Source organism: Canis lupus, chromosome 25, assembly GCF_048164855.1.
Source record: "Canis lupus baileyi chromosome 25, mCanLup2.hap1, whole genome shotgun sequence".
NCBI lineage: Eukaryota > Metazoa > Chordata > Mammalia > Carnivora > Canidae > Canis > Canis lupus.
This window is the reverse complement of record NC_132862.1, coordinates 3410096-3435594: the sequence shown is the minus strand read 5'-3', so window position 1 is coordinate 3435594 and position 25499 is coordinate 3410096. Positions and strand designations below refer to the sequence as shown.

The following is a 25499-nucleotide window of genomic DNA, read 5'->3' as shown; positions in this document are numbered from 1 at the left end:
GACTTAAAATACTGTGTTGGCGGCCAAGTCCGCTGAGGAGAAAATCCCTTGGGCTAGGACTGAGGAGATTGGATTCTTTCTACTGAGTTACTGTGATCTTCTGTCTTCATACTAGGCAGCAACACAGTTTTCCCTTTAGAACAGACTTTATTCTGCTTGAATATCAATTGCAGTAGCTGAGTTACCTGGTGCTCAAAGGGTGGAAAGTGATATACCGATGTCATTTGAAATGTAGGGTAATGGCTCGTAGTGTGAATGGTATCATTGTGCTTTCTATGTATATTTCAGTACCTAATTGAGTCACTGAAGAACAGGACTTAGTTAAGGACTCCTATGTGGTTGGATTTGGGCACCTGAATTATCAAAGCAGTATCCGTTTACAAGAGTATTAGGCAGTGTGTACACTTCACTCTTGCTAAGATGAAATACAAGCAAATGGCTTGTCAGGGCACACAAGAGAGCTAAGTCAGGAGTGAACAGAAGCCCACATTACTGGTTACAGATGGGCTATGGACTCTGATGATTTCTTTTCCCCCCTCAGAGTGCAATTGAATCCTTGTTTGGAGCCTCCATGACTGGGATTGCCTATTCCTTGTTTGCGGGACAGGCTCTCACCATCCTGGGAAGTACTGGGCCAGTGCTTGTATTTGAAAAGATTTTGTTCAAATTCTGCAAGTAAGACATTTGGTTTTCTGAAAACTCTAACTGGATGTGTTATTGTGCTGTTAGGATTGAATGCCAGGATCCTAGGCAAGTATAAGCAGGCAAATATTACTCTGAACCATAAAAACCTGAAGGAAGAACATCATTAGGTCTGTTGTCCTGCCCCCAGGTAGTACCTAAAATAGCAGATCTCTCGGTCTTAACAAGCTTTATCAATGTCCCTCAGTCACTATTGAAATCTTTACTTTTTATCTTTAAAAAAAGTTTCCCTAGCTAATTCAGATTCCTCTATTTTCATTTCAACTCCATTTTAAAAAAAAGACTGTATTTATTTATTCATGAGAGACAGAGAGAGAGAGAGAGAGGCAGAGACACAGGCAGAGGGAGAAGCAGGCTTCCGTGCAGGAGCCCGATGCGGGACTCGATCCCGGAATTCCAGAGGCAAAGGCAGACGCGCAACTGCTGAGCCACCCAGGCATCCCTCAACTCCATTTTTAATTTGACCTGACATGCCCCCTTCATATTCTGGTTGCTAGTGATGGTAGGAACTTGGCAGTGCTCTTGTTTCCCTACTTTTCCCATAAAACCTTTTCTTCATTTTGAGTTGGAAGTAGGAGCACGTGGATTAGGGGCCAGCTCCTTTTTTCTAACTGCAAGAATAAGATCTGAATCACGTTGGCCAGTATCGGCAGAAATGGGTGAAGGACAATTCCTTCCTTCTCGCTCCCCATGTCCTTGCCGTGGCAAATGCCACCTGAGGAGCAAATCTCTTGTCACAGCTGTCCCTGGGCAGCATTTAGGAGTGAAGTACAGTCAGAATTAGGGATAAACTGGGTTGCAGTACTGGAATGGGTACTATGAGATGAATTAACCACATTTTTGACCGTTGTTCTCGTAATTCATCCATCCATACTCTCTGATGAGCCTTGGTCTTGTTTCAGAGACTACGCTCTTTCATACCTCTCCCTGCGAGCTTGTATCGGACTATGGACCGCCTTCCTGTGTATTGTCCTCGTGGCAACTGATGCCAGTTCCCTTGTCTGTTACATTACCCGCTTCACAGAAGAAGCGTTTGCCTCCCTGATTTGCATTATTTTCATCTATGAAGCAATAGAAAAGCTGATTCACCTAGCAGAGACCTACCCCATCCACATGCACAGCCAGCTGGACCACCTTAGCCTATATTAGTAAGTATGCTTTCTGCTTGTCTTTTTTTTTTTTTTTTTTAATTGAGCAGAGGACCTGAGTTTATTGGCTGGATACAGTATACCAGGCAGTACTTGTAGCTTGTGTCAAGGAATAAGGAAGTGTCTTGACCCTCTCACTGGGAAATAGGGCTCAGAGAGGGAGGTGGAGACCTGGGAGAGGTGCCAGAAGAGAACAGTCAGAAGTGATGATAGAGAGGGTGGATTAAGAGTGAAACTCAGGCGACATGAGAGATGCTTTCCACAGCATGGCTTTCGGTTCAGGCATGAAACAGGAACAGGCCGCAAAGGGAGCAGGGAGAGTTCAAGCTAGTTGTTGGAAGGAACTTCTTACGAGGATTTGTGAGTCCCTGGAGCATGTTACCAAGATTCTCCGCAAGTATGTACAGGCTACTTACTCTTTGGAATAATGAGGTAGAGATATAATAATAATTCATTAGAGATCCACAGATCTCTTACTGTTTCCTAAAGATCTATTTCCTTATCTGGATTTCAACCCAAGAGACTATTGTCTTCACATGTTTAATAGAGTTTGGATCAACTGGAAAAGAACCCCAGTATTTGGCTGTGTTTTCAACCATCTAGGAGCATCTGGTCCTATTAGACATTTCTTCTCTGGAATAGTATTTTCCAAATTATGGCTAAAGTCCCTCAAGCTTTAGCTCTGTACATCAAATTGCCTCCTTTCTGCCTATACATTTCTGATGTGCCATCTAGCCATGGATACGCTTCTATAGATTTCACTTATCCATTTATTAACCTTTTTAAGGTCTGAATTCATTAAAAATTTGTTATTTTTGAAATTATTTTATTACAAAATAACAGCCATTAGGGAGTATGATCTTTAAAGCCTCATGGATTGCCAGTTGGTATTGTGGTAAGGCTCATTCTTTGACCTTTTAAAAAATTATATATTCATATAACAAATATTTATTGAGCACCTACTATGTGCCAGGCACTGTTTTAGGCCATGGAAACATAGGGCACGACAGACAAAGGATCTATCTTCATGAGGCTTATATCCTAGTGGGAGAAGACAGACAAAAGTGAGCAGCCCCAGACTGAGTAGACTTTGGATCTGGATACTGTAATTCTGTGTTAATGAAGCTCAAGATGATATTTTTTCTTAGTTGCATTCCACTGTTGGAACTGTGAAGCTAGAACTCTCCAACTCTTTAAATGATTTTATGTTTTGTGTGGAACTGATTTTTAAATTTTTAATTAATTTTACAAAAGATTTTATTTATTAGAGAGAGCAGGAGAGAGAGAGAACAAGAGCAGGGGGAGGGGCAGAGAGAGAGGGAGAAGAAGACCCCCCCCAGCACCCACTAAACAAGGAGCCTGCTGTGAGGCTCAATTGGGGGACCTCGGGATCATGACCTGAGCTGAAGGCAGATGCTTACTGACTGAGCCACCCAGGCATCCCTGGAATTGATTTTTGAAGAGTTTAGCTTCACAGCAAAATTGAGCAGAAGATGCAGAGAGTTCCCATCTGCCCTCTGCTCCCATGCATGCAGTCTCCCCTGCTACCCCCATCCCCTGTACTAGAGTGGTAAGCTTGTTGCAACCGAAGCTTGTTGCAACTTACGTTGACACATCGTTATCACCCAAAGTCCATAGTTTACATTAGGATTCATTCTTGGTATTATAGGTTCTGTGGGTTTTGATGAATTTATAATGATATATCCACTATTATAGTATCATAGAATAGTTTCACTGCCTTGAAGATCCTCTGTGCCCTGCCTCCTCATCCCTCGCCAGCTACCCCTGGCTACCCCTGATCTTTTTAGCACCTTCATAGTTTTGCCTTTTCCACAATGTCATATAGTTGTAATCATGCTTTCAGACTGGCTTTGTTCACATAGTATTATCTCCTTAAAGGTCTATTATGTCTTTTAATGTCTTGATAGTTTCTTTTTAGTGCTGAGTAATAGTCCATTGTCTAGGTGTATTATAGCTCATTCATTCACCTTCTCAAGGGTATTTTTGTTGCCTCCAAGTTTTAGAATTGATTTTTTTTAAGATTTTTTAATTTATTTATTCATTCATAGAGAGACAGAGAGAGGCAGAGACACAGGCAGAGGGAGAAGCAGGCTCCATGCAGGGAGCCGGATGTGGGACTTGATCCCAGGTCTCCAGGATCACGCCCTAGGCTGCAGACGGTGCTAAGCCGCTGTGTCACCAGGGCTGTCCTGGAATTGATTTTTTTAAAGGTTTATTTATTTGAGAGAGAGTGAGCGAGTGAGTAAGCATGGGTGGGTGGGGGGCAAAGACAAAGTGAGAGTCCCAAGCAGATTCCATGCCAAGTGCGGACTCCAATATAGGGCTTGATCCCCACAACCCTGAGATCACAACCTGAGCTGAAACCAATAGTCTGACACTCAACCAACTACACCACCCAGATACACCTGGAGTCAATTTTTTTTGTACCTAAATATAGGACTTTATAGCTTTCCCTATTACTTTTCATTTTGATGATTTCCTCCTATTACAATCTGTTGAGATCTTTTTGTATTTTAATTTTGTCATACTATATCCTTAGAAGGCATGCTCGTTGAATTTACAGATGATACAAAGTATGTGGGAATGGCTATGGTAGTTGTATATCCTCGGAGCCAGTTGAAGCATGAAGCATGTTGGGACTGGGAGGCAACAGGGTGGCCAGGAGAACAAATCTGATCTGATCTGGTCTGGTTAGATGGAAGAGGAGGCCACTGTGGTGGGATACTACCAGGAATAATGCAGTATCAGGAAGAGCTTGCATCACAATTTGGATTTTTTTTTTTTTTTTAAATTTTTTTATTTATTTATTTATGATAGTCACAGAGAGAGAGAGAGAGGCAGAGACACAGGCAGAGGGAGAAGCAGGCTCCATGCACCGGGAGCCCGATGTGGGATTCGATCCTGGGTCTCCAGGATCGCGCCCTGGGCCAAAGGCAGGCGCCAAACCGCTGCGCCACCCAGGGATCCCACAATTTGGATTTTTAAAGCAAGAATGTGATGGAGCATATGGAGCAGGAGCAGGAGATATCCAAGCTTGCAGGAGATGGTTGAGAGCTGATAGGTGGACCAGGTCCTCCTTGCTCTGTAGATTGAATTCCACAGGAAGGGCCTGAGAGAAAGAAACTAAGCAGGAGACCACCAGGGATCATTCTGGGCACATGAGGTGCCAAGCTTGGTTGTTGGCACAATTTAATTCAAGATCTACATGCTGATCTCTGTCTCTCTTTAGTAATGGCTGATGTGTGGTTGGGTGTGGTTGGGGCTTGTGCGTGGGCCTCGAGCAACAGGACCAACCTCAGGGGCCTGAAGTGGGCCAAGGAGCAGGCCCTGACGGAGCCCCTGGCCCAGTCACGACTGAATGGGTTTCATTGAATATTTGCCTGCTTTTTCAGGAATCTTTCTTTCTCTTTCCTTAGCTGCAGGTGTACTGTCCCAGAAAATCCAAGCAATCATACCCTCCAGTACTGGAAGGACCACCATATCGTGACAACAGAAGTCCAGTGGGCCAATCTGACTGTTAGTGTAAGTCCAGGAGCTGCATTATAGTGCTGGGACCTCCAGGTTTGAGTGCCATGGCCCTTCAGCCAGGTCTGGCATTTTCAAAGATAAAGGTTTTTAAATTTATTTGCACTAGTCTTACTGACCCTTTTCCCCCCTTCAGAAATTCTCTTGTAGTATAAAGAGAAAAGAAGATTTCTCTTCTCTCCCATGTGCCCCTTTCCCAGTGACCCTGCAGGGATATGTGAGCACGAAACCAGGCAGGGCAGGGGGCACCCCCAGGGCTTATGAGACCTGAAGAGCTTTCAGGTTTGGAAGTGCTCGGTCATATACACAATACGAATTGGCAGGGCCCTCCCAGCACTGCATGCTTGCTTGGGACCATCCTGGCTTCATTTCCAAAAGTGCTGAAGGACTAGGAGTCGTCACTGTGCTGGGACGGGGCCTGTGCAAGCGACCGCGCCACAGTGCACAGAGGGCAGGCAGATGCTGCCGGCAGCCTGCGCTCCCCCACGCTGTGGGGTGACAGTGGGTGGTGGGCTCCAGCAGCCAGAGATGCTGGTTCCCTCGTGCCTGCCTGCTGTCACCCAGGATGCTTGTTCCTCCAGGAATGCCAGGAGCTGCATGGAGAGTTCACGGGATCTGCGTGTGGCCATCACGGACCCTATACTCCTGATGTGCTCTTTTGGTCCTGCATTCTCTTCTTCACCACCTTCATCCTCTCGAGCACTTTAAAGACATTTAAGACAAGCCGCTATTTCCCAACCAGAGTACGTAGCACACTCACACATCTCTTTTGCATTAGAATTCTAATGTAACAGAGTCTATTCTCAGCCTCCATGCTGCCTGCGGAGTGGAGTTGCAGGTGGCAAGCTCCACATGTCCTGGTAAGCCACACCATGGCATTCTCTTCTTCTAGGGTCTGGCAACCTCTCATAAATGTATGGTGGGATGAGGAATTAATACTTAAAAAAGGCGACAGGTGATAAGCACCTTGCTGGCCCATTCAGTAGAGCATGCAACTCTTTTTTTTTTTTTTTTTTAAGTAGGTTCCATGCCCTGTGTGGAGCCCAACACACGGCTTGAACTCACAAGACCTGGGCTGAGTTGGTATAGCACCTGACTCTCAGGTTAACTGAGTCACCGAGGCCCTCTGAGCATGAGACTCTTGATCTTGGGGTCATGAGTTCAAGCCCCACACTGAGGGTAGAGATTACTTAAAAAAAAAAGTCAGAGGGTTTAAGGTGATTCTCTAAAAGCTATTAATGCTTATTTCCAGAATGCTGTTAAGTTTTCATTTCTAGAATGCTGGGATATGTAGCATGCAATAGCTAGAGCTGGCTCCTAAATATAGTAAATTGGGATAATTAGTTTGGATACATGGGAGACCCTGAAGTCTCTTCCCAGGGATGGCTCTTGTGGCACCTTTGAAATCACTGGTCACATTGATTGCAGCAGCCAAAGTACTCCTGACTCGGTTTCCATGACTGTTTGAAGCTCAGCTGTCTTTCCTGATGCAGATGGCACTGTTTGATCATGACCAGTTTCAGGCCAGAATTAGAGACTGGGTGTAGAGTGGCCAAAAGGGGCCACTTTTACTTTGAAATAGAGTTCAAATCAGGAGAAATGGTGGCTTTTCTATAAGTGCGGGTTTAATCCAGGTATATTTGTAGAGCAGAAAATCCAAATGGGTGGGGAGCTCAGTTGATAAGATATTTATGGTACACACATGTATAGCTAAAACATATTCTTAGATTTCAGTGAGACTACAGAGTAGTTAAGGGAAACACATATTAAGTAAGTTCAGGGTCATTATTTCTAGTCTGGACAAATAGTTAATAAGCAGCAATTCTCTACTAGCTGCTTGCCCAGGCCTGGGTTAAGTGTTAGCGGGTACATTAAAAAAAGTTTTTTCAAAAAAAGATTTTATTTATTCATTTAAGAGAGAGTGTATAACCTTGAGAGAGCATGCATAGGAGGAGGGGCAGAGGGAGAAGCAGACTCCCCGCTGAGCAGGGAGCCCAAAACAGGGCCCTGGGATCATGATCTGAGTCAAAGGCAGACATTTAACCAACTGAGCCATCCAGGTGCCCCCAAAGAAGTTTAAAACATGGTTTCTGCCATCATATAGGAAGGGGAAACACATGAAGCATACAGGTTCATATAAGACATTAGTAGAGAGTTGGGTGTAAGGGCCATAGTAGTTCAGCAGAGAGAAGGGCCATTGCGCCCCAGGCTGGTCAGATGAACCCAAGATGGATGGTTCATGAGGGTGGGAGCAGGTACATGTGCAGAGAATTTGTGTAACATTTAGAAGAGAACTAACAAAACCAGGGGCAGGGAGCTGAAAACCTCAGGTTTCAAAGGAAGGCAAAGTCAGGTTAAGATATATTTTGGCTAAGACATATTTTGCTCAATCTCTGTTGTAAATTCAGATTAAGACAGGCAGTGGGCATTCTAGAGGCATTGTATTTTATTAAAGCTACACTAAACTATTAAAGGCCTCTTGGGCACAACACGGTCAGAAGTGCTATAGAGAAAATTAAGCAGGAAAGGAGTTTAGGAGATGCCAGGGTGGAGAGTGGAGGGTGGTGACCAGCTTTAAGTAGCATCAGAGAAGACCTCAAGGAGAAGGTAATGTTTGCATGAGCATAAAGAAGGTGAGGGAGCTACCCAAGAGGTCACCCGGAGAAAAAGCATTCTAGGTAGAGAGATGAGCGAGTACAAAGACCCTAAGGTGGGAGTGGGTCTGGCATGTTTAAGAAACAACAAGGGAGTCCATGGGACTGGAGCAGAGTGAGTGAGTGGAAGAGTTTTAGAGGCTCAGCTCAGAGGGGTGATGATTTCAGTGTGTGGGCTCATAGGCCAGGGGCTTTTGGGTGTTTGCCTCAGTGAAATGAGGATCCATTTCAGGGTTTTTGTGGAGGAGTGACCTGATCCAACTTATGTTTTAAATGATCAGTCTGGCAGCTTTAAAGGAGAACAGAGCAAGGTCAAGGGTCGGCTGTACTTACCAAGACAAGAGCTGATGGTGACCTTGATCTGGGCAGGAGCAGTGGAGGTGGTGAGAGGTGCTCAGAGCCGGGATGTGTTCTGAAGGTAGAGCCAGCAGGACTTGCATGCAGGTAGATGAGGTGTGGGACATGAGGGAGAAGAAGAGTCGATGCTGATGCCAAGGCTCTTCTGGGCTGGCACAAATGGCCCTTGACTGGTCCCAGAAAATCTTATTCCAAGTTCTCAGAACTATTGCTGAAACCCAGCCATGAATGCTCCAAACAGAACTCTTCACAGGGTGGTTACATTAGAGGTTGATGGATAGTCTGTTCTTCCCCCATCATATCGACCCTTTTGGGTATTAACTTGGGCATATTAACATATTTCTATTGTTTAAATATGCTTATATTAATTCAATTATAAAATTAAAGCAGTCTTCTGAGGATTTAAAACCTTTTGTAATACTAAATTCTTTTCTATTGCATTTGACCTAATAAAACATTTTTCCAATCCTTTCTCATGCCAGGTACGTTCCATGGTCAGTGACTTTGCTGTTTTTCTCACTATCTTCACAATGGTGATTATTGACTTTTTGATTGGAGTCCCATCACCAAAACTTCAAGTTCCCAGTGTGTTCAAGGTAAACAGCTTTCAGGGCACTTCATGCCCTCCTGTGGTTTCCTAGAATTTGGTCCTGAGTTAATTTCAAAGGCCTGACAATATCCTAATCCTGTGTTCTGCAGTCCTCTAAATCTGGGCTTTGCTCCTCATTCCTTACCTTTCAGAAGAGTAAACTCTTCAGGCTTGGATGAGTTCAAGCCAGAACCCTTAGGTGATTTAATGAATGAAAAGTTAAGATTTAGAACAATGGAAGGTACACATGTACTTAAATAGATACCACATATGGTGGAATTGTGGGTCCCTGGTTAACAGCCCTTTCATGGAACATCAACTCTCTAAGGGCACTAAGAAGGATAAAGAAGCTAAGTTAGGACTTGTTCCCTGTCTGCAAGGATCTTGCCAGTGAAGAAGTGAGCGAGCCAGGAGGCCTCATCCACACTGTAGCGCCCCTGCTAGAGTAACCAGGGCAGCTCTTCAGCCCTATTTCATTGTTTCTTTGCATAACTCTCTATAATCTATAATATTTTCCCAAAAATGTATACAAAAAAGTGAAAGAAATGGTCATATGTGGGGCTGTAGATCTGTTTCAGTGTAGGAGTACCCAGTAACAGAGAGGCTGGGAAGGTGAGCTCGGTTCAAGAGGGCCCCGTAAGAGCAGAGGGGAGGGAAAGCCTGGGGGTACTCAGTGACCTGAGATGAATCATGAAATGAGAAGACAGGAGAGGCTGGGGAGGAGGAGGAGGAGGGGAATAAAGGGAGTCCTTGACTTATAAACATCCCTGTACCATGTGCCTTTGTCTTCCCTTTCTTTTCCTCTCCCTCCCTGAAATAGGTGGTTAAAAATATCCTTTTCCATATTGCCTGAAAATTTTTTATTTTATTTTGTTAAATGCACTGCAATGCCATCAGTTAGAAATTTGTGGATTAAAAACACCCTCCTTAAAAATATAATTCCTCCAAGAATATGTCATTCTCACCTTTGTTTGGATGAGTGCAATCAGCTTTCTCTCTAATACCTAGCTGAGGTCAGCCCTCCAGGAGGAACGGATTTGGTGTAAAAATAAGTAATTTGAGAACATTAAGCAGTCCTTGGAAAGGTTCCCTGATGGGTAAGCTTAAGATAGTCAGAAGGTACTGAATTTCTGGGACATCTGGGAAGAGGCCTCTGGGAGGTAGGAGAGAGACGAGAAGGGAAAATGGGAGAATGTCAAGGAAAATGTTGCTCATTGGCAGGCCTCACTTTCAGGAAGCAGAGAAGAAATTTTCTTCCTTCTTTCCTTCCCTATTATGTCACTTGGCCCCTAGTGGTTAAGACCCAGTCTGACGGCTAGTACTATTACTAATGTGTTAATGTCAGTCATATTTTTAAAGATTCTTTTAAAATTTATTCATTTGAAAGAGAGGGAGAGTGAGCAAGTGAGAACACAAGCAGGGAGTGGGGGCCAGAAGGAGAGGGAGAAGCAGACTCCCCACTGAGCAGAGAGCCTGATGCGGGGCTCGATCCCAGGACCCCAGAATCATGACCTGAAGGCAGAAGCTGAAGGCAGATGCTTAACCACACCCAGGTGCCCCATCTTAGTCAAACCTTAATAAATTTTTGTGTTGATCTGAGAATTTAACTATCACTTAGAACATTGTTACTAAGGTGACACAGATTCTATAAACTTTCAGAACTTAACCCATTCATAATTTGGGATTTGATGGCATTATTGATGAGTCTTTGAATCCTAGAATCGTGACCAATATGAACCCAACTACTCTGGATGTAACAGTCTTTGCTTTGTCCATTGAGTTGGGGTCAATTCTTCACTAATTTGTGTCCCTGGCCTTTTATCTTCCATTACTACTTGCCAAACAGGGAGAACTTTTCTTCCCCAGAGTACCCTGGAGGGGGTTTGAGAATCTAGGAGAGTTTAGGTATGTCATGAACACCCAAATAAGATTTATGAACAGTAGTGGTCTTTTTTTTTTTTTTTTAAGATTTTATTTATTTATGGATGAGAGACACACAGAGAGAGGCAGAGACAGAGGCAAAAGGAGAGGCAGCCTCCTCACGGGGAGCCCAATGTGAGACTTGATCCCGGGACTCTGGGCTCATGTTCTGAGCCGAAGGCTGATGCTCAACCACTGAGCCACCCAGGCGTCCCAACAGTCGTGGTCTTATTGGAGTATAGGAGGAAGGGTCCTAGACCAAAAAGCTCCTAAGTTCAGTAGTCTTGGGCTCCTCTCTGAGGTCTCTGGTACCTGGGCTCCTGTTTCATTGCTGATGGGAGAAGGCCCTTGGACCAATACAGTCTAAGCCCATGAGATTCCATGCAACTGGCTCTACTTTATCTTTATTTGTGCTATAGACATACATCACATGGCCTCTGGAGGGGAGCAGTCCAGAAATCTGGAGGAGCATAGTAAAAATTATATATATTTGCCTTCATTATAATCGTATTAAATCCTTTTTTATATGAAGCTATTTTTTGACAACAGATTTTGTTATTTTATTTGGGCTAATGTTCAGATAAAGTTGCTTTCTCTGTATGTGGGTTTGGAGAGTTAGGGGAAGGAAGTGAAAGATTAATGAATATTTTACAGGAAGTTGATAATTGAGGATTGACTCAAAGGGAATTTGGAACAAGATCACACATTTCCTAAAGAGTTGCTGTATTTTGGGCAGCCCGGGTGGCTCAGCGGTTTAGCACCGCCTTTGGCCCAGGACATGATCCTGGAGACCTGGGATCGAGTCCCACGTCGGGTTCCCTGCATGGAGCCTGCTTCTCCCTCTGCCTGTGTCTCTGCCTCTCTCTCTCTCTGTGTCTCTCATGAATATATAAATAAAATCTTAAAAAAAAAAAAAAAGAGTTTCTGTATTTCATGACTTTTTTTTTTTAAGGATTCTCATTTAAGAATAAAAATAATGTGGATATTGTGATTCAGTTGGTTTTGTTTTGCCCCAGTGACTATAGTTAAAATATAAAAATAAAACTTTGGTGTTTTTTTCCCTCCTTTAGCCAACAAGGGATGATCGAGGGTGGATTATTAGTCCCATTGGCCCCAATCCCTGGTGGACTGTGATAGCTGCAATTATCCCAGCTCTTCTCTGTACCATCTTAATATTCATGGACCAGCAGATCACAGCTGTCATCATTAACAGGAAGGAACACAAGCTCAAGGTAAGAAAAATCCGACCTAGAAGGACAAATGACAACCTATTACTTTTTTTTTTACTTTAGGGTAAGCCCATTTAGACCAGGAACTATAGAACCCGAATAAAAGCAGTCGTGGAAGGAGCTCATAAAGGTTTTAGGGGTTTCTAGTCCCTCCGTTAGTGGCAAAGATTGGTTTGGAAATGAAACCAGAGTAGAGCATGATGGAATGGTATGAAGGGAGCTTAGACTCATTATGTCCTTGCAAACCTGTGGGGAAGGTGGGTGGGCACAGTTCCTTGTGGTCCCTACATGGGCTTATCTTCCTAAGGTTCAGTTCAGGGCTTGGGCCACTGTTGCCTAAATCAGATATTCTCCCATTGGCGTCCATTACTGGGGTTTCCAGACTGAGCCTCAGACCCAAGGATTCTAAGGAGGTAGGGTTGATTCTAATACACTTGTTAGTGAGAGGCTTCATGCCTTCATCTCTGTAGAGTAGGTAAATCCATATTTGTCAAGGATCTGGGAATGTTTGTAAGTAGCCATTTGTCTGTATTGTCTACCATCTAGACACTAGAATCGTCAAGAGGTGGCTTGGCCTCTGGTACTCTGCCAAGAAAAGATGAATCTTTGAGTGTGTGAGACTCAGGGTGAGATCTGGGAACACTTGAATAAAAAATGGATATGGCATGTTTAGGACAGGCTAAGATTTTTATTTTCTTCTCTGTTCCCTCCAAACCAGGAGGGGCTGGAAGACTCATCTGGGATCCCTGGACCCCTTCTTTCTTACCCATACACCCCTTCCTGCTTTGGGCCTGAGACAATTAGCTCACTGTTCTATGCCCCACTAAAGCCAGCCCACTGGTGGTGACAGAGACTCTGTTTCCCCACAGAAAGGCTGTGGCTACCACCTGGATCTGCTGATGGTGGCCATCATGCTGGGTGTCTGCTCCATCATGGGCCTGCCCTGGTTTGTGGCTGCAACTGTCTTGTCCATCACGCATGTGAACAGCCTCAAACTAGAATCTGAGTGCTCTGCTCCTGGAGAACAACCTAAGTTCTTGGGCATCCGAGAACAGAGAGTGACGGGCCTTATGATCTTTGTGCTGATGGGCTGCTCAGTCTTCATGACGGCCATATTGAAGGTAACCATTCATTCACTTGTTAGAAAATATTTAATGCCTGATTCGTGTCATGAATTCTGTTAGGTGCTGAGAATACAGTGATACATGCCAAAGAGATACACATACAAACACCTGCCCTGAAAGAGCTTACTCTAGCAGAGTAAGACAGATAAGATGTAATTAAGGAAGTTAGTTAAGAAAACAAACATGAAGGGTGTCTGGCTGGCTCAGTCAGTGGAGCAGGTGACTGTTGATCTCAGGCTTGTGGTTTTGAGTCCCATGTTAGGTATGGAGATTACTTAAAAATAAAATCTTAAAAAATATGAGGGGCACCTAGGTGGCTCAGTTGGTTAAGTTTCTGACTCTTGATCTCAGTTTGGGGTCTTGAATTCAGGCCCTGCATTGGGCTCCACTCTGAGCATGGAGCCTACTTAAAGAAAGAAAGAAAGAGGAGGAGGGAGGGAGAGTTAAAAAAGAAAGAAAACAAACATGATAGTTATAGACTATGATAAATGATAAAAGGAAATATGTAGTGTTCTATGGTGTGATAGAGAATGAATTAAGGGAGTGTTGTTTTAGTGTGGTCAGAGAAGGTCTCTCTACAGAGATGGTATTTAAGATGGGATGGAGCCAGCCATGCTGTGGATGGTGGGAGATGGCATGGGGGAAAGGAGGAGAGAGCATTCTAGTCAGGCCTGAGGTGGGAAAGAATGATATGTGTTTTAAGAAATATGAAGGCCATGTGGTTTGAGGGCAATGAATCAAGCCAAGAGTGTAGTGAAATGAGAGTGAAGAGCAGGTAGGGGCAGATCATACAGGGCCTTGCTGACTCTGGTAAAGTTAACCTTTGAAGGGTTGACTTTCAGGCAAGGATGTGGTCCATTTAGTATTTTTAAAAGATCACTCTGGTTGATGTCTAGAGAATAAGTTTTTAGGGTTAGGAAAAGTAGAAGCAGAGACACTAGGGAGGCTATTATAGGTGGGAGATGATGGGGACTTGGATAAGGAAGGTGGTAGAAGGAATGGGTAAAAGGGGTGACTTCTCTATATCTTGGAGGCAGATCCCAAGTCTTGCTGGTTGACTGGATGTGGAATGGAGTGGAAAATGGAAAAATGAAAATGCTAGGTTTCTGATTTGACCATCTGGGTGGAGAGTACTGACATTTAAGATGGAGAAGGCTGCATGAAGGAGGAAGTGATTTTGTGATGGGTAGTGGGGCTATGGTCAAGTTTTGGGTGGCAAAACTCAGGAGGCAACTGAGTGAAGAAGCTAGAGGAAGGTTCTGGATTAAAAATATAAATGCAGGAGTCAACAACACTGAGTGGTATTGAAAGCCATGGGAGTAGATAAGATCACTCAGGGAGAAGGGTAGATATAAAAGAGAAGTCGGACCAGAGGCAAGAGCAGAGTCTAAGGAGCTCCAGTATTTACAAGTTGGGTAGAGGAGTTGACAGCAACAGAGACTCAGAGGAGCTGCCAGAGAGGTGGGAGGGAACCCGGGAGGGTGTGGTATCAGGGAAGCCAAGCAGGGGGAATGTTTCCAGAAGTGGGATTGGTTAGAATCTGCCCAGAAAGATAAAGACTAAACCAAGCCATCGGATTTGGCAACATGGAGGCCTAACATAACTCGACGAGAGCGGATTCAGTGGAATGATAGGGTGGAAGTTGAATTACAGGGAAGCGAAGAGCAAATAGGAGGTGAGAAGTAAAGAGAGCGTGAGCAGACAGCTCTTCAAGAGATTTTTCTATGCAATGGAATGGAACATGTGTAGTGACTGGTGTGAGATACGGGGTTAAAAGAGGATTTTTGGAAAGATGGAAGATACCTCAAATGTGATAAAAATATTTAGTTTTGTGGTTGTAAGGTTTGCATCTGAGAAAAACGGGGTGAAAAGGAAAGCTCCCTGGCTGTACTGCCAAGCCCCAAACACTCTGGAGCACTTACTTGGCTCCCTTGCTTCCTTTCCCCATATTTTTGGTGAATTTTCAACCACCCCAGCCTGCACTGCGAGTGCTATTTAAGGGTGACAGCTGAGAGAAATGGGAAAGAGTTTAGAATCATCTTCCTGGCCCCTTACTCTCTGCCCAGTCTTGCCACCTCTCCTCACCCTCCCTACCCCCCACTACTCTGTCCCCAGCCTGGTCCCCACTCCCATGTTTGGTGTAGCTGCCATCTGGAGGAGCCCAAAGTTTGCTGCTCCTCCAGGAAGGTCACACGAGGGCATTGCAGTGGGCACCGCCTGGCCTTCCTAGAACTGGCCCAGAAGGCTTCTTTCAGGGAACCATCATAGTTGTACAAAGTTAGCAGTGAACTGAGATGTCTACTTGCTACCATGAAACAGCATAAAATACAGTGGGCATTTTCTGGTTCTGAGAATTATGTTTGGGAATGTTCTTTAGCCTCAGGATAAAAGCAAGTCAAGTTTAGTCTTCAGCTCTGAGACTTCTCTTGCCTTAATTCCTAGGCCTCCTTTCCCTACCCCATAGATTGCCCTGAAGATTACCGGGATTGATGATGTGATGTGATAGGTGTGTATGTATAGTCAAGTGCAATATGATGTTGATATTTCTCCCCAAATCATTCCCTCTCTGATACCGCCCCATTCCTGCCCTCAAGTCTCTGGTTAGCAGAAAGGAAACTTTTTAGTCCATGTTAAAATACACCAAATCCCTGAGATGATAGATTATGTAATTAGTGTTAAAAGGTATTAGTTCTATAAAAGAGGGATGTGTGTGCGTGTGTGTGTGTGTGTCTGCCTGCCTCTCCCCACAGAGGAGGAGGAGCCAGACGGGTAAAATGTGAGGCTTATGATTTAACCAGGACTGGACTACACTTATGTGTAATTATTTTATTTTAGAACAAAATGATTTTTTATCATTGTCAGCTTCTGGTTTTGCTTCTGCTTCTAAATCGTGCAAAGGCAGCAGAAACTGAATGCAACATTTATGCAGTGGTTTTGGGACTTTGTTTCCTTTTTGGAGATTTAAAAGTTTATGTGGTCTTGAGTGTGCTGTGATATCAAATTTAATTTCTGGTCTTTCTGCTCTCTTGTCTTCAGTTTATTCCGATGCCAGTACTCTATGGAGTCTTCCTCTACATGGGAGTTTCTTCACTACAAGGAATTCAGGTATTGCGTGGTTCGGCCAGGGCAACAGCTTCGCAACGGGAGCTCATCTGTCCTGACCAGGGAGGGAAGCTCTCCCAGGGACGCACAAACCCTTTCTTGAGAACTCATTTCCTAGTCTTGCTGGTTAAGCTATTTTAGATGTTTTTTGGGGCATTGGGCAAGTCATTTGGGCAGTCAAGCTGGCATGAGGGGACAAACACCTACAGGATGGCCTGGCTTGATGTCATGGTACCAGTCATTCATTAATTTTTTTTTAAAGATTTTATTTATTTATTCATGAGAGACACACAGAGAGGCAGAGACATGGGCAGAGGGAGGAGCAGGTTCCCTGTGGGGAGCCTGATGCGGGACTGGATCCCAGGACTCGGGGATCATGACCTGAGCCAAAGGCAGATGCTCAACCCCTGAGCCCCCCCGTGTCCCCATTAATTATTTAACAGACAGTTATTAGGCTTCTACACATGGATCACACTAGTTTTAGTGCCAGGCTACAGGGTGAGAGAGGGAGCTTAACTGGGGCACACTGGTGACAAGATTGGCAGTAGTGGGGGCTGCTTCAGGTAAGCAGATATTACCTCCTGTCATGCTCTGCCTTTTCCCATCTGTCAACTCAATCATCTGAGTCCTTTGAACAGAGAAAATCAGGAGCTTGCCACAGATAACTTGGGTATCCCAGATGATACGATAACCTAGTTTCTTCTTCTATTGGTGGCTGCTTTCTCTTTGTTTTTATGGAATGTCCGGTGGTCACTCTTACCCATTGAGTTTTAATGTGATCTTGGGCAGGTTATTGAATCTCTCTGGGTCTCTGTTTGCTTTTTTATTTATTTTTAATTAATTAATTAATTAATTAATTTTATTTTTGAAGATTTTATTTATTTATTTGAGAGAGAGAGCAAGCAAGCACAAGCCAGGAGAAGAGGCAGAGAGAGAGGGAGAGGGAGAAGCAGACTCCCTGCTGAGTGGTAAGCCTGATGCCACACTCCATCCCAGGACCCTGGGATCATGACCTGAGCTAAAGGCAGATGCTTAACCAACTGAGCCACCCAGGTGCCCCTATTCATTTTTTTTAATATAAAGATGATCGGTCATCTGTTCTATATCCAGGATGTTATGAAGTTTTATTTTATCTTTTTACTCTAAATAATCAGTGAAAAGCTCTAAACTCCTCAAAGAACAAGTAAGAGATCTGGTTTTGATAATAAGCAGAAAGATGGAACTGGCTTATTTGGTTTTCAACCCTTTCTGAGAAAGATCTCTCAGGAGCCAGTGTGGTATAGAAGAAAGAAATTTGAACCTAGGATTAGAAAAGATGGATTTAGGGACACCTCGCTTGTTCAGTAGATAGGGCATGTGAGTCTTTTTTAAAAAGATTTTATTTATTTATTCATGAGAGACACACACACAGAGAGGCAGAGACACAGGCAGAGGGAGAAGCAGGCTCCATGCAGGGAGCCTGACGTGGGACTCGATCAGCCCAGGGCCTGAAGGTAGCGCTAAACCGCTGAGCCACCCGGGCTGTCTGGCATGTGAGTTTTGATCTTGGGGTTGTGAGTTCAAGTGGCATGGGTTGGGTATAGTGATTATTTTTTAAAAATCTTAAAAAAATGATGGATTTTAAATTTTGACTCTGTCATTTACCAACTTCAGCCACATTCAGACTGTACTCTTTGAGACTCAGTTTCCATTTTTGTTCAGTGGAAACAGTGGGTAACCTTTCAGAGCAGGTAATGTAAGAGACATGAATGGGCCTAACAAGGCTTCTGACCCAGAGGAACCTTCTGAAAATAAATGCCAGTTCCCTTCTTTCAGTTCTTTGACCGTCTGAAGCTCTTTGGGATGCCTGCAAAGCATCAGCCAGATTTTATCTACCTTCGGCACGTGCCTCTGCGCAAAGTGCACCTCTTCACCCTCATCCAGCTCACCTGCCTTGTCCTGCTCTGGGTCATCAAAGCATCTCCAGCTGCCATTGTCTTCCCGATGATGGTGAGTTTCAAAAAAATATATTTTTAAAAATAGTGATGAAATCTACACAACACAAAATTGATCGTCTTAACCATTTGTGGGGGTACAGTTCAGTGGCATTCGTACGTTTATGTTGTTGTGCAACTATTGCCACCATACATTTCCAGAACTTTTTCATCTTGCAAAACTGAAACTCTGTACCCATTAAACAAGGACTCCCCATTCCTAGTCCCCTAGGAATATACATACCACAGTTTGTTTATCTGTACATTCATTGATAGACATTTGGATTGCTCCAACTCTCTGGCTATTGTGAATAATGCTACTGTGAACATGAATTGTACACATAGCTGTTCCTGTTCCCGCTTTCAGTTCTTTGGAGTATATACCTAAAAGTGGATTGCTGGATCATATGGTAATTCCACTTTTAATTTTTTGAAGAATGGCTGCGCAATTTTATAAGTACATGGGGTTCCAGTTTGTCCACATCTTTGCCAACAGTTATTTTCTGCTTTGGGGGTTTTAGTTTTGTTGTTGTTTTTTGGTTAACAGCCATCCTAATGTAGGTGAAGTGCTAACTCATTTCTATTTGCATTTCCCTAGTGACTAGTGAGGTCGAGCACTTTTTCATGTGCTTATTGACTATCTGCATATCTTCTTTGGAGAGTGTCTATTCAAATCCTTTGCCCATTTTTTAATCAGATTGTTGGTGTTTTTTATTGTTGAGTTTTAGGAGTTCTCGATCTATTCTGGATATTAATCCCTTCTTGATGGCGAGTTTCATGGTTGGCTCTTGCAGGAGCAGCATTGTTTTGGGACCTTGAAGTGTGGATACATGTGTAGCAGCTTGCCATGTTTACCTTCAAGTCTGGGCCAGTCTTCCTTCCTCCCTAACTTCCTTTCTCTTACCTCTCTCTCATGAATCTGACATGGAGAGGATTCTTCATGTTTGTAAAATTTGCCTACTTCAAAGCAACATAGTTGCAGTTTAGAATTTATTGCAATGTGCCTGGAGTGGTGGAAACATACTGTTTTAAGCCACTGGAAGAGAGGAAGAAGTTGGCCCAGCACCGAGAAGTGATTGGGACATCCTTACCTCCTCTACCTCCTCTCGGACCAAAGCAGAGGCTTCAGAAAAGGGAGTAGGGAAGCTGACCTGAGTGTGGTGCAGCAGGTGACAAGCTGCTTCCTGCCACCAGGGTGAGGATGAAATTCTTGCCACCTGACGTCCTTGCTGTCTCCTCTTCTCCTCTTGTTATTACCTTCCCCTCTCTGGCTCACCCTGTGTCACGAGGATGCTGAGCATTCCATGGACTGTTTGAAAATGACCCAAAGGATGGGCCTCTAGAGAGAAAAGGCAGTGAGACTAATGTTTGGTACTTGTTCAGGGACTTTTGAACTCTATCTTACTGGGAGAATACTCAAGGGTGAGGAAACGGGGGTCAGGGACCCTTCTCCCCTAATCTCCTACACCTATGCCTCCTGATGGGTCCCTGGATTTTGTTGGAGTGCATGTAGGTTTCTGCATTTGGGTGTTATATTCAGGGGTTGACCGTTTGGTTAAAGAAACAGCAAATTCCTGATGACCCCTTGGAAGGGATACTATCAATTTTGGATTTATTGAGAAAGTAGTTATGTAAATGAGGGAGAAATGTGGTTGAACATAAAAAGCCTGATTTGCCTCATTCCTTGTCCAGCCACCAGATGTAGCTGGTGAACACCAGTCAATCCAAGCCGGTCATTCCGGGTTATTATTAATTCCCCTTTGGCAGAAATGGCCTTTTATGGGAAAAAAAGTGGAGCAGCAGTTGAGGCACCCTGTCCGATGTACAACTGAGGAAATTAGATGTCGGATTTTAGGCAAGTACTTTCTCTCCCTGGGCCTCAGTTTCCTCATTTACAAAAAAGAGTGTCAGGCCGGTCCAAAGGGCAGAGATGCAAAACACTAATGATTCATGATGCAGGCATAAAGCAAGGATTCTGTATAGGCAGGAGGATTAGAGGGAATTCAGATGGTCCTTCGAAGTCCCTCCTGCCGCGGTGAGGCATGCTTGGGCTGCGCGTGGCTGGCCTCATCGTAGCTGTGCTCTGGCAAAGGCTCTCTATCCCAAGGCTCACCACAGGGAAAGGCAACTCTTTGGGGCATCTGAGGATGAGGGGTTTCTCTTTTCAATGAGGGCATTTAAATTGCTTGCTCTCTAAGTTGTAGGGTTGTTAGGATGATAGTTAAATAAAACATCTTAGAGAAAACACTCACCTTAGTATCTGGTACAAAGAAGCTACTTCGTAATAGGTCCCTAATAGGCAACTGTTACGATTACTATGGATTTGCTCTTCCTTGAAATGCCCTTGGGTGCTGTGAAAGTAAGACTTTACTTTTTTAATTCCAGGAAGGAAATGAGCTCCTTTAATTCCCTCTTTTTATTTTTCTTCAGGTTTTGGCGTTGGTTTTCGTCAGGAAAGTCATGGATCTCTGTTTCTCTAAACGAGAGCTAAGCTGGTTAGATGATCTCATGCCTGAAAGTAAAAAGAAGAAGTTGGATGATGCCAAAAAGAAGGCCAAGGAGGAAGAGGTCATAGTTCTTGCACCAACTGTACACTCCGGGGCAGCCTCAAGTTACAGAACATAGGAAGGGCCACATGAAAAGTCAGCATGTCTGGAATCCCAAGGGTTATATTTAGGAGCTGGGAAGAGAACTCCAAAGATGTTCTTAGCTGAGAATGGATTAAGGATTCTTGTCCCTGTCTGTCCTTTATTTTTGAACCCAATAATCAGTTGTTTTTTACTGTGTTTGTCTACAGTCTACTCACCAGGTTCATACTTAGAATATGAACATAGTGTCTGCTCTTATTATCAGATCTAATGGTTCGTGTTCCCCCAAAAGGCCTAATTTGACAACTATACAAAACCTATTATTTGTTATGTACCTAATTGCAGATGGTGTCGTGGTTGGCACCAGGCAAAGATAACTCGCATAGGACTTTCTGTGCTCCCTCTTTTCCCTCAGCACTTGGCATCTGCTATCCACACAATGGACCCTCAATCAATGGCTTGTACGTGCCAAGAATGGATGTGTAGCAAACTGAAAATACCAGACCAAGAAATGAATGAGCCAGAAAGTGTTTCCAAATACAGTTAGTGCCTGAAATAGTGTCCTTTGAAATACTTTTTAAATGACATTTTTCCTAATATCTTGAATTTTTAAAATCTTGTATTATTTTTTCCCAGCTTTATTGAGATATAATTGACATATAACACCATGTACAACATAATAATTCGCTATATGTATAGACTGAAATGATCACCACAGTAGAGTTTGTTAACACGTTCATCACCTCACATAGTCATACATTTTTTTTGTGGCGAGAATTTTTAAAATTACTCTCTCCGCAACTTTCAAATACATGATACAGCGTTGTTAACTATAATCACCATGCTGTACATTATATCCGCAGAACATATTCATCTTATAACTGAAAGTTTGTACCCTTTGACCACCTTCACCCATTTCTCCCATCCCCAGCAACAACCAATCTGTTTTCTGTTTCTTTGACTTCAATTTTTTTTGGATTCCACAAATAAGTGAGATCATATAATATTTGTCTTTCTCTGTGTGCCTTATTTCACTTAGTATAATGGCTTCAAGTTTCATTCATGTTGTTGCAAATGGCAAGATTTCCTTCTTTTTTATGGCTGAATGATATTCAGTTGTGTGTATATATGTAGATATGTTACCTTTTCATCCACTGATGGACACTTAGGTTGTTCCTATGTCTTGGCTATTACAAACAATGCTGCAATGAACACGGAGACCTCTTTTCGAGATAGTAATTTCATTTCCTTTGGATATATATATTCAGAAATGGAATTGCTGGATCATAGGGTAGCTCTAATTTTAACTTTTTGAGGAACCTCCATGCTGTTTTCCAGAGTGGTTGTACCAGTTTGCATTCCCACCAACAGTGTAAGAGGGTTCCTGTTTCTCTGCATCTTTGCCAGAACTTACCTCTTATCTTTTTGGTAATAGCCACTCTGACAGGTGTGGAGTATGATCTCATTGCGGTTTTGATTTAAATTTCACTAATTAATTATTAGTGATATTAAGTACATTTTCATGTACCTTCCAGCCATTTGTATGTCTTCTTTGGAAAAATGGCTATTTAGGTCCTTTGCCTATTTTTAAATCGGATTATTATTATTTTTGCAATTGAATTGTATGTATTCCTTACATATTTTGGATATTAACTCCTTACCAGAGATGCGATTTGCAGATGTTTCCTCCCATTTCATAGTTTGCCTTTTCATGGTCAGTTGGTCATTTATTTTGCTGCAGAGAAGGTTTTTAGTTTGATTTAGTCCCGCTTGTTTATTTTTGCTTTTGTTCCTTGCACTTTTGGTGTCATATCCACGAAATCATTGCCAAGAACAATGTCAAAGAATTTTCCCCTATATTTTCTTCTAGGAGCTTTAGTGTTTCAGGTTTTACATTTAAGTCTTTAATAATATTTCGAGGTGATTTTTGTGAATGGTGTAAGATGGAGATCCAGTTTCGTTCTTCTGCTTGTGAATATCCAGTTTTCCCAGTAATACTTATTGAAGAGACTATCCTTTCTCCTCCAAATATTCTTGGCTCCCTTGTCAAATATTAGTTGACCATATACGCTTGGGTTTATTTCTGGGATCCTAAGTCTGTTACATATGTCCATTTTCTATTATTAAGTGAGTTAAAAAAAAAAAACCCAAAACATTTTATTTATTTATTTATTTGAGAGAGGGAGGAAGGGAGAGAGCCCAGAGGGAGAGAGAGAGGGAAAAGCAGACTCCCTGCTGAGCAGAGAGCATGATGCAGTACTCAATCCTAGGACCCTGAGCTCATGATCTGAGCTGAAGGAGCTGCTGAACTGACTGAGCCACCAAGGCACTCCTATTAAATGACTTTTAACAATTATAAGCACAAAAGCAGTGGAGGAAAACTTTAAAGAGAAGAGTGATAGAAATCACTACATAAAATATGAAGCTTTCAAGCATCCCAAAACTCTATAAATAAAATTTTTATTTTATTTTATTTTATTTTTATTTTTTTAAAAGATTTTATTTATTTATTTATTCATGAGAGACACACGCAGAGAGAGAGAGAGAGAGGCAGAGGGAGAAGCAGGCTCCATGCAGGGAGCCTGACGTGGGACTCGATCCCCGGTCTCCAGATTCATGCTCTGGGCTGAAGGCGGTGCTAAACCACTGAGCCACCCGGGCTGCCCTAAATAAAATTTTTAAATTACATATATACACAGAGGCACGTACGCACAGACACAGAGGGATACCTCATTTTATTGTGCTTCACTTCATTGCACTTCATAAATAATGTTTTTTTTACAAATTGAAAGTTTGTGGCAACCCTGTGTTAAGTCAGTCTATCAGCAGCACCATTTTCCCAGCAGCATTGCTTACTTTGTGTCCCTGTGTCATCCTTTGGCAATTCTTGCAGTATTTTGATCTTTTTCATTATTATTAAACTTCTTATGGTGATTTGTGATTAGCATTTATGATTCATTGAAAGCTCAGATAGGGACCCCTGGGTGGCTCAGTGGTTGAGGGTCTGCCTTTGGCTCAGGTCATGATCCCGAAGTCCTGGGATCGAGTTCCGCATCGGGGTCCCTGCAGGGACCCTGTTTCTCCCTCGGCCTGTGTGTCTGCCTCTCTCTCTGTGTCTCTCATGAATAAATAGAATAGCATTTTCTAGCAATAAAGTATTTTTAATTAAAGCATGTAAATTGTTTTTAGACCTAATATTTCTTTTAGATACTTAATAGACTATAGTATAGTGTAAACATAACTTTTATATGCACTGGGAAATCAAAACATTTGACTCACTTTATTGTGGTAGTCTGGAACCAAACCCATAATATCTCTGGGGTATGCCCGTACATACATACACACATACGTACATTTATTTGCTGATTTATATAAAATTTTAGGTAGTGATATGTTTGAAGAAGAAAATAAGGAGGGAGGGAATTACTTTGTTTAGGGTGGTCAGGAATGACTAAGGAGATATCTGAAATCTGAATAAAGTGAGGGCAAGTCGTGAAAGTATCCGGGAGTAGGAATTTTCCAGTTCAGGGGCACGCAAAGGCAAAGGTTTTGAGGCAGGAATGAGCTCGGTGTGGTTAAAGGACATGAGAAAGCCAGAGCCCGGACGTAGCTGGACACCAGAAACCTGTGGCAGCAGCTCAGGCAAGAGGTGCAGGTGGCCGAGGCTAAGGGAAGAGGAGGAGAAGCGGCTGCCCTGGGGACTTCTTGTGAAGAGAGAGGTGGCCGGTTCTGCTAATGTACAGTGAGCAGGGGTGAAAGAGTCGAATCAAGGCGTCCTAGACTTTGGGAGTGAACAATTGGATAAGTGGCTGTGCTACTTATTAAGCAGTTTGGGGAGGAAAATCAAAGCATCTCTTTTGGATGTTAATTTTGGGGTGGGCAGGAAACACTATACTCCTTATTTTCCAAAATTTACTTTATAAAGTTATTTTGAAAACTAAACGAAAGAAAAAAAATAATGAAGACCCCGCCCACAAATGTTATATCGGCATCCAGTATTGTTTATTACTTTATGTTCTCTCTAAGTCCTTAACATAGTTTTCATATAACTTAATAATTGTTTATTTGAGGGGAACGAAGGTTTTTTTTTTCCCTTTCAACTTGATCTCATAAGACACTTTCATGTTTCTATACATCTATATAATAAACAGTCATATTTATTGTTTTAATGACTGTATAATATTCTGTAGTAGAGCATAATATCCTATAGTATTTTCTCATAATTAAGCTTTCTTCCTTTGTTAAAATTTATAGTTGTTTTAGGATTTATTACTAATCATACTACCTTAAACATATTTGTACAAAATTTTTCTCTGTAACTGTTTTCTTTAGATTAGTGGGAATATTTTTTTTTAAACTTTTTGTTATGGGACATTCAAGCATATCCACCCAAAAGTAGAAAGAACAGTCATTATTCATATTTCCCCAATTGCTGTCTAATTTTTTTTAACAATCTCTTTATTCGAATCAGGGTCCAAATAAGGTCTATATATTACAATGGTTGATATGTTTCTTAAATCTCCTTAGTATCTTTTGTATTTTTTTTTTTCTTTCTGTTGAAGAAACT

The 25499-nt window shown here is 42.7% G+C and overlaps 1 protein-coding gene across 6 annotated transcripts in view; it reads left to right on the top strand.

The window, feature by feature from the left end:
- The window catches only part of SLC4A8 (solute carrier family 4 member 8), a 74844-nt gene that overhangs the window by 39608 nt on the left and 9737 nt on the right, over nt 1-25499 (top strand). For all 6 annotated transcript variants that reach the window (XM_072797862.1, XM_072797861.1, XM_072797863.1 and 3 more), the window contains exons 13-22: nt 542-675; nt 1605-1850; nt 5288-5393; nt 5978-6139; nt 8890-9003; nt 11987-12148; nt 13015-13266; nt 16306-16374; nt 18187-18360; nt 20775-20912. In XM_072797862.1, coding sequence (XP_072653963.1) covers nt 542-675; nt 1605-1850; nt 5288-5393; nt 5978-6139; nt 8890-9003; nt 11987-12148; nt 13015-13266; nt 16306-16374; nt 18187-18360; nt 20775-20912 — 1557 coding nt within the window. The remainder of the gene's footprint in view (nt 1-541; nt 676-1604; nt 1851-5287; nt 5394-5977; nt 6140-8889; nt 9004-11986; nt 12149-13014; nt 13267-16305; nt 16375-18186; nt 18361-20774; nt 20913-25499) is intronic.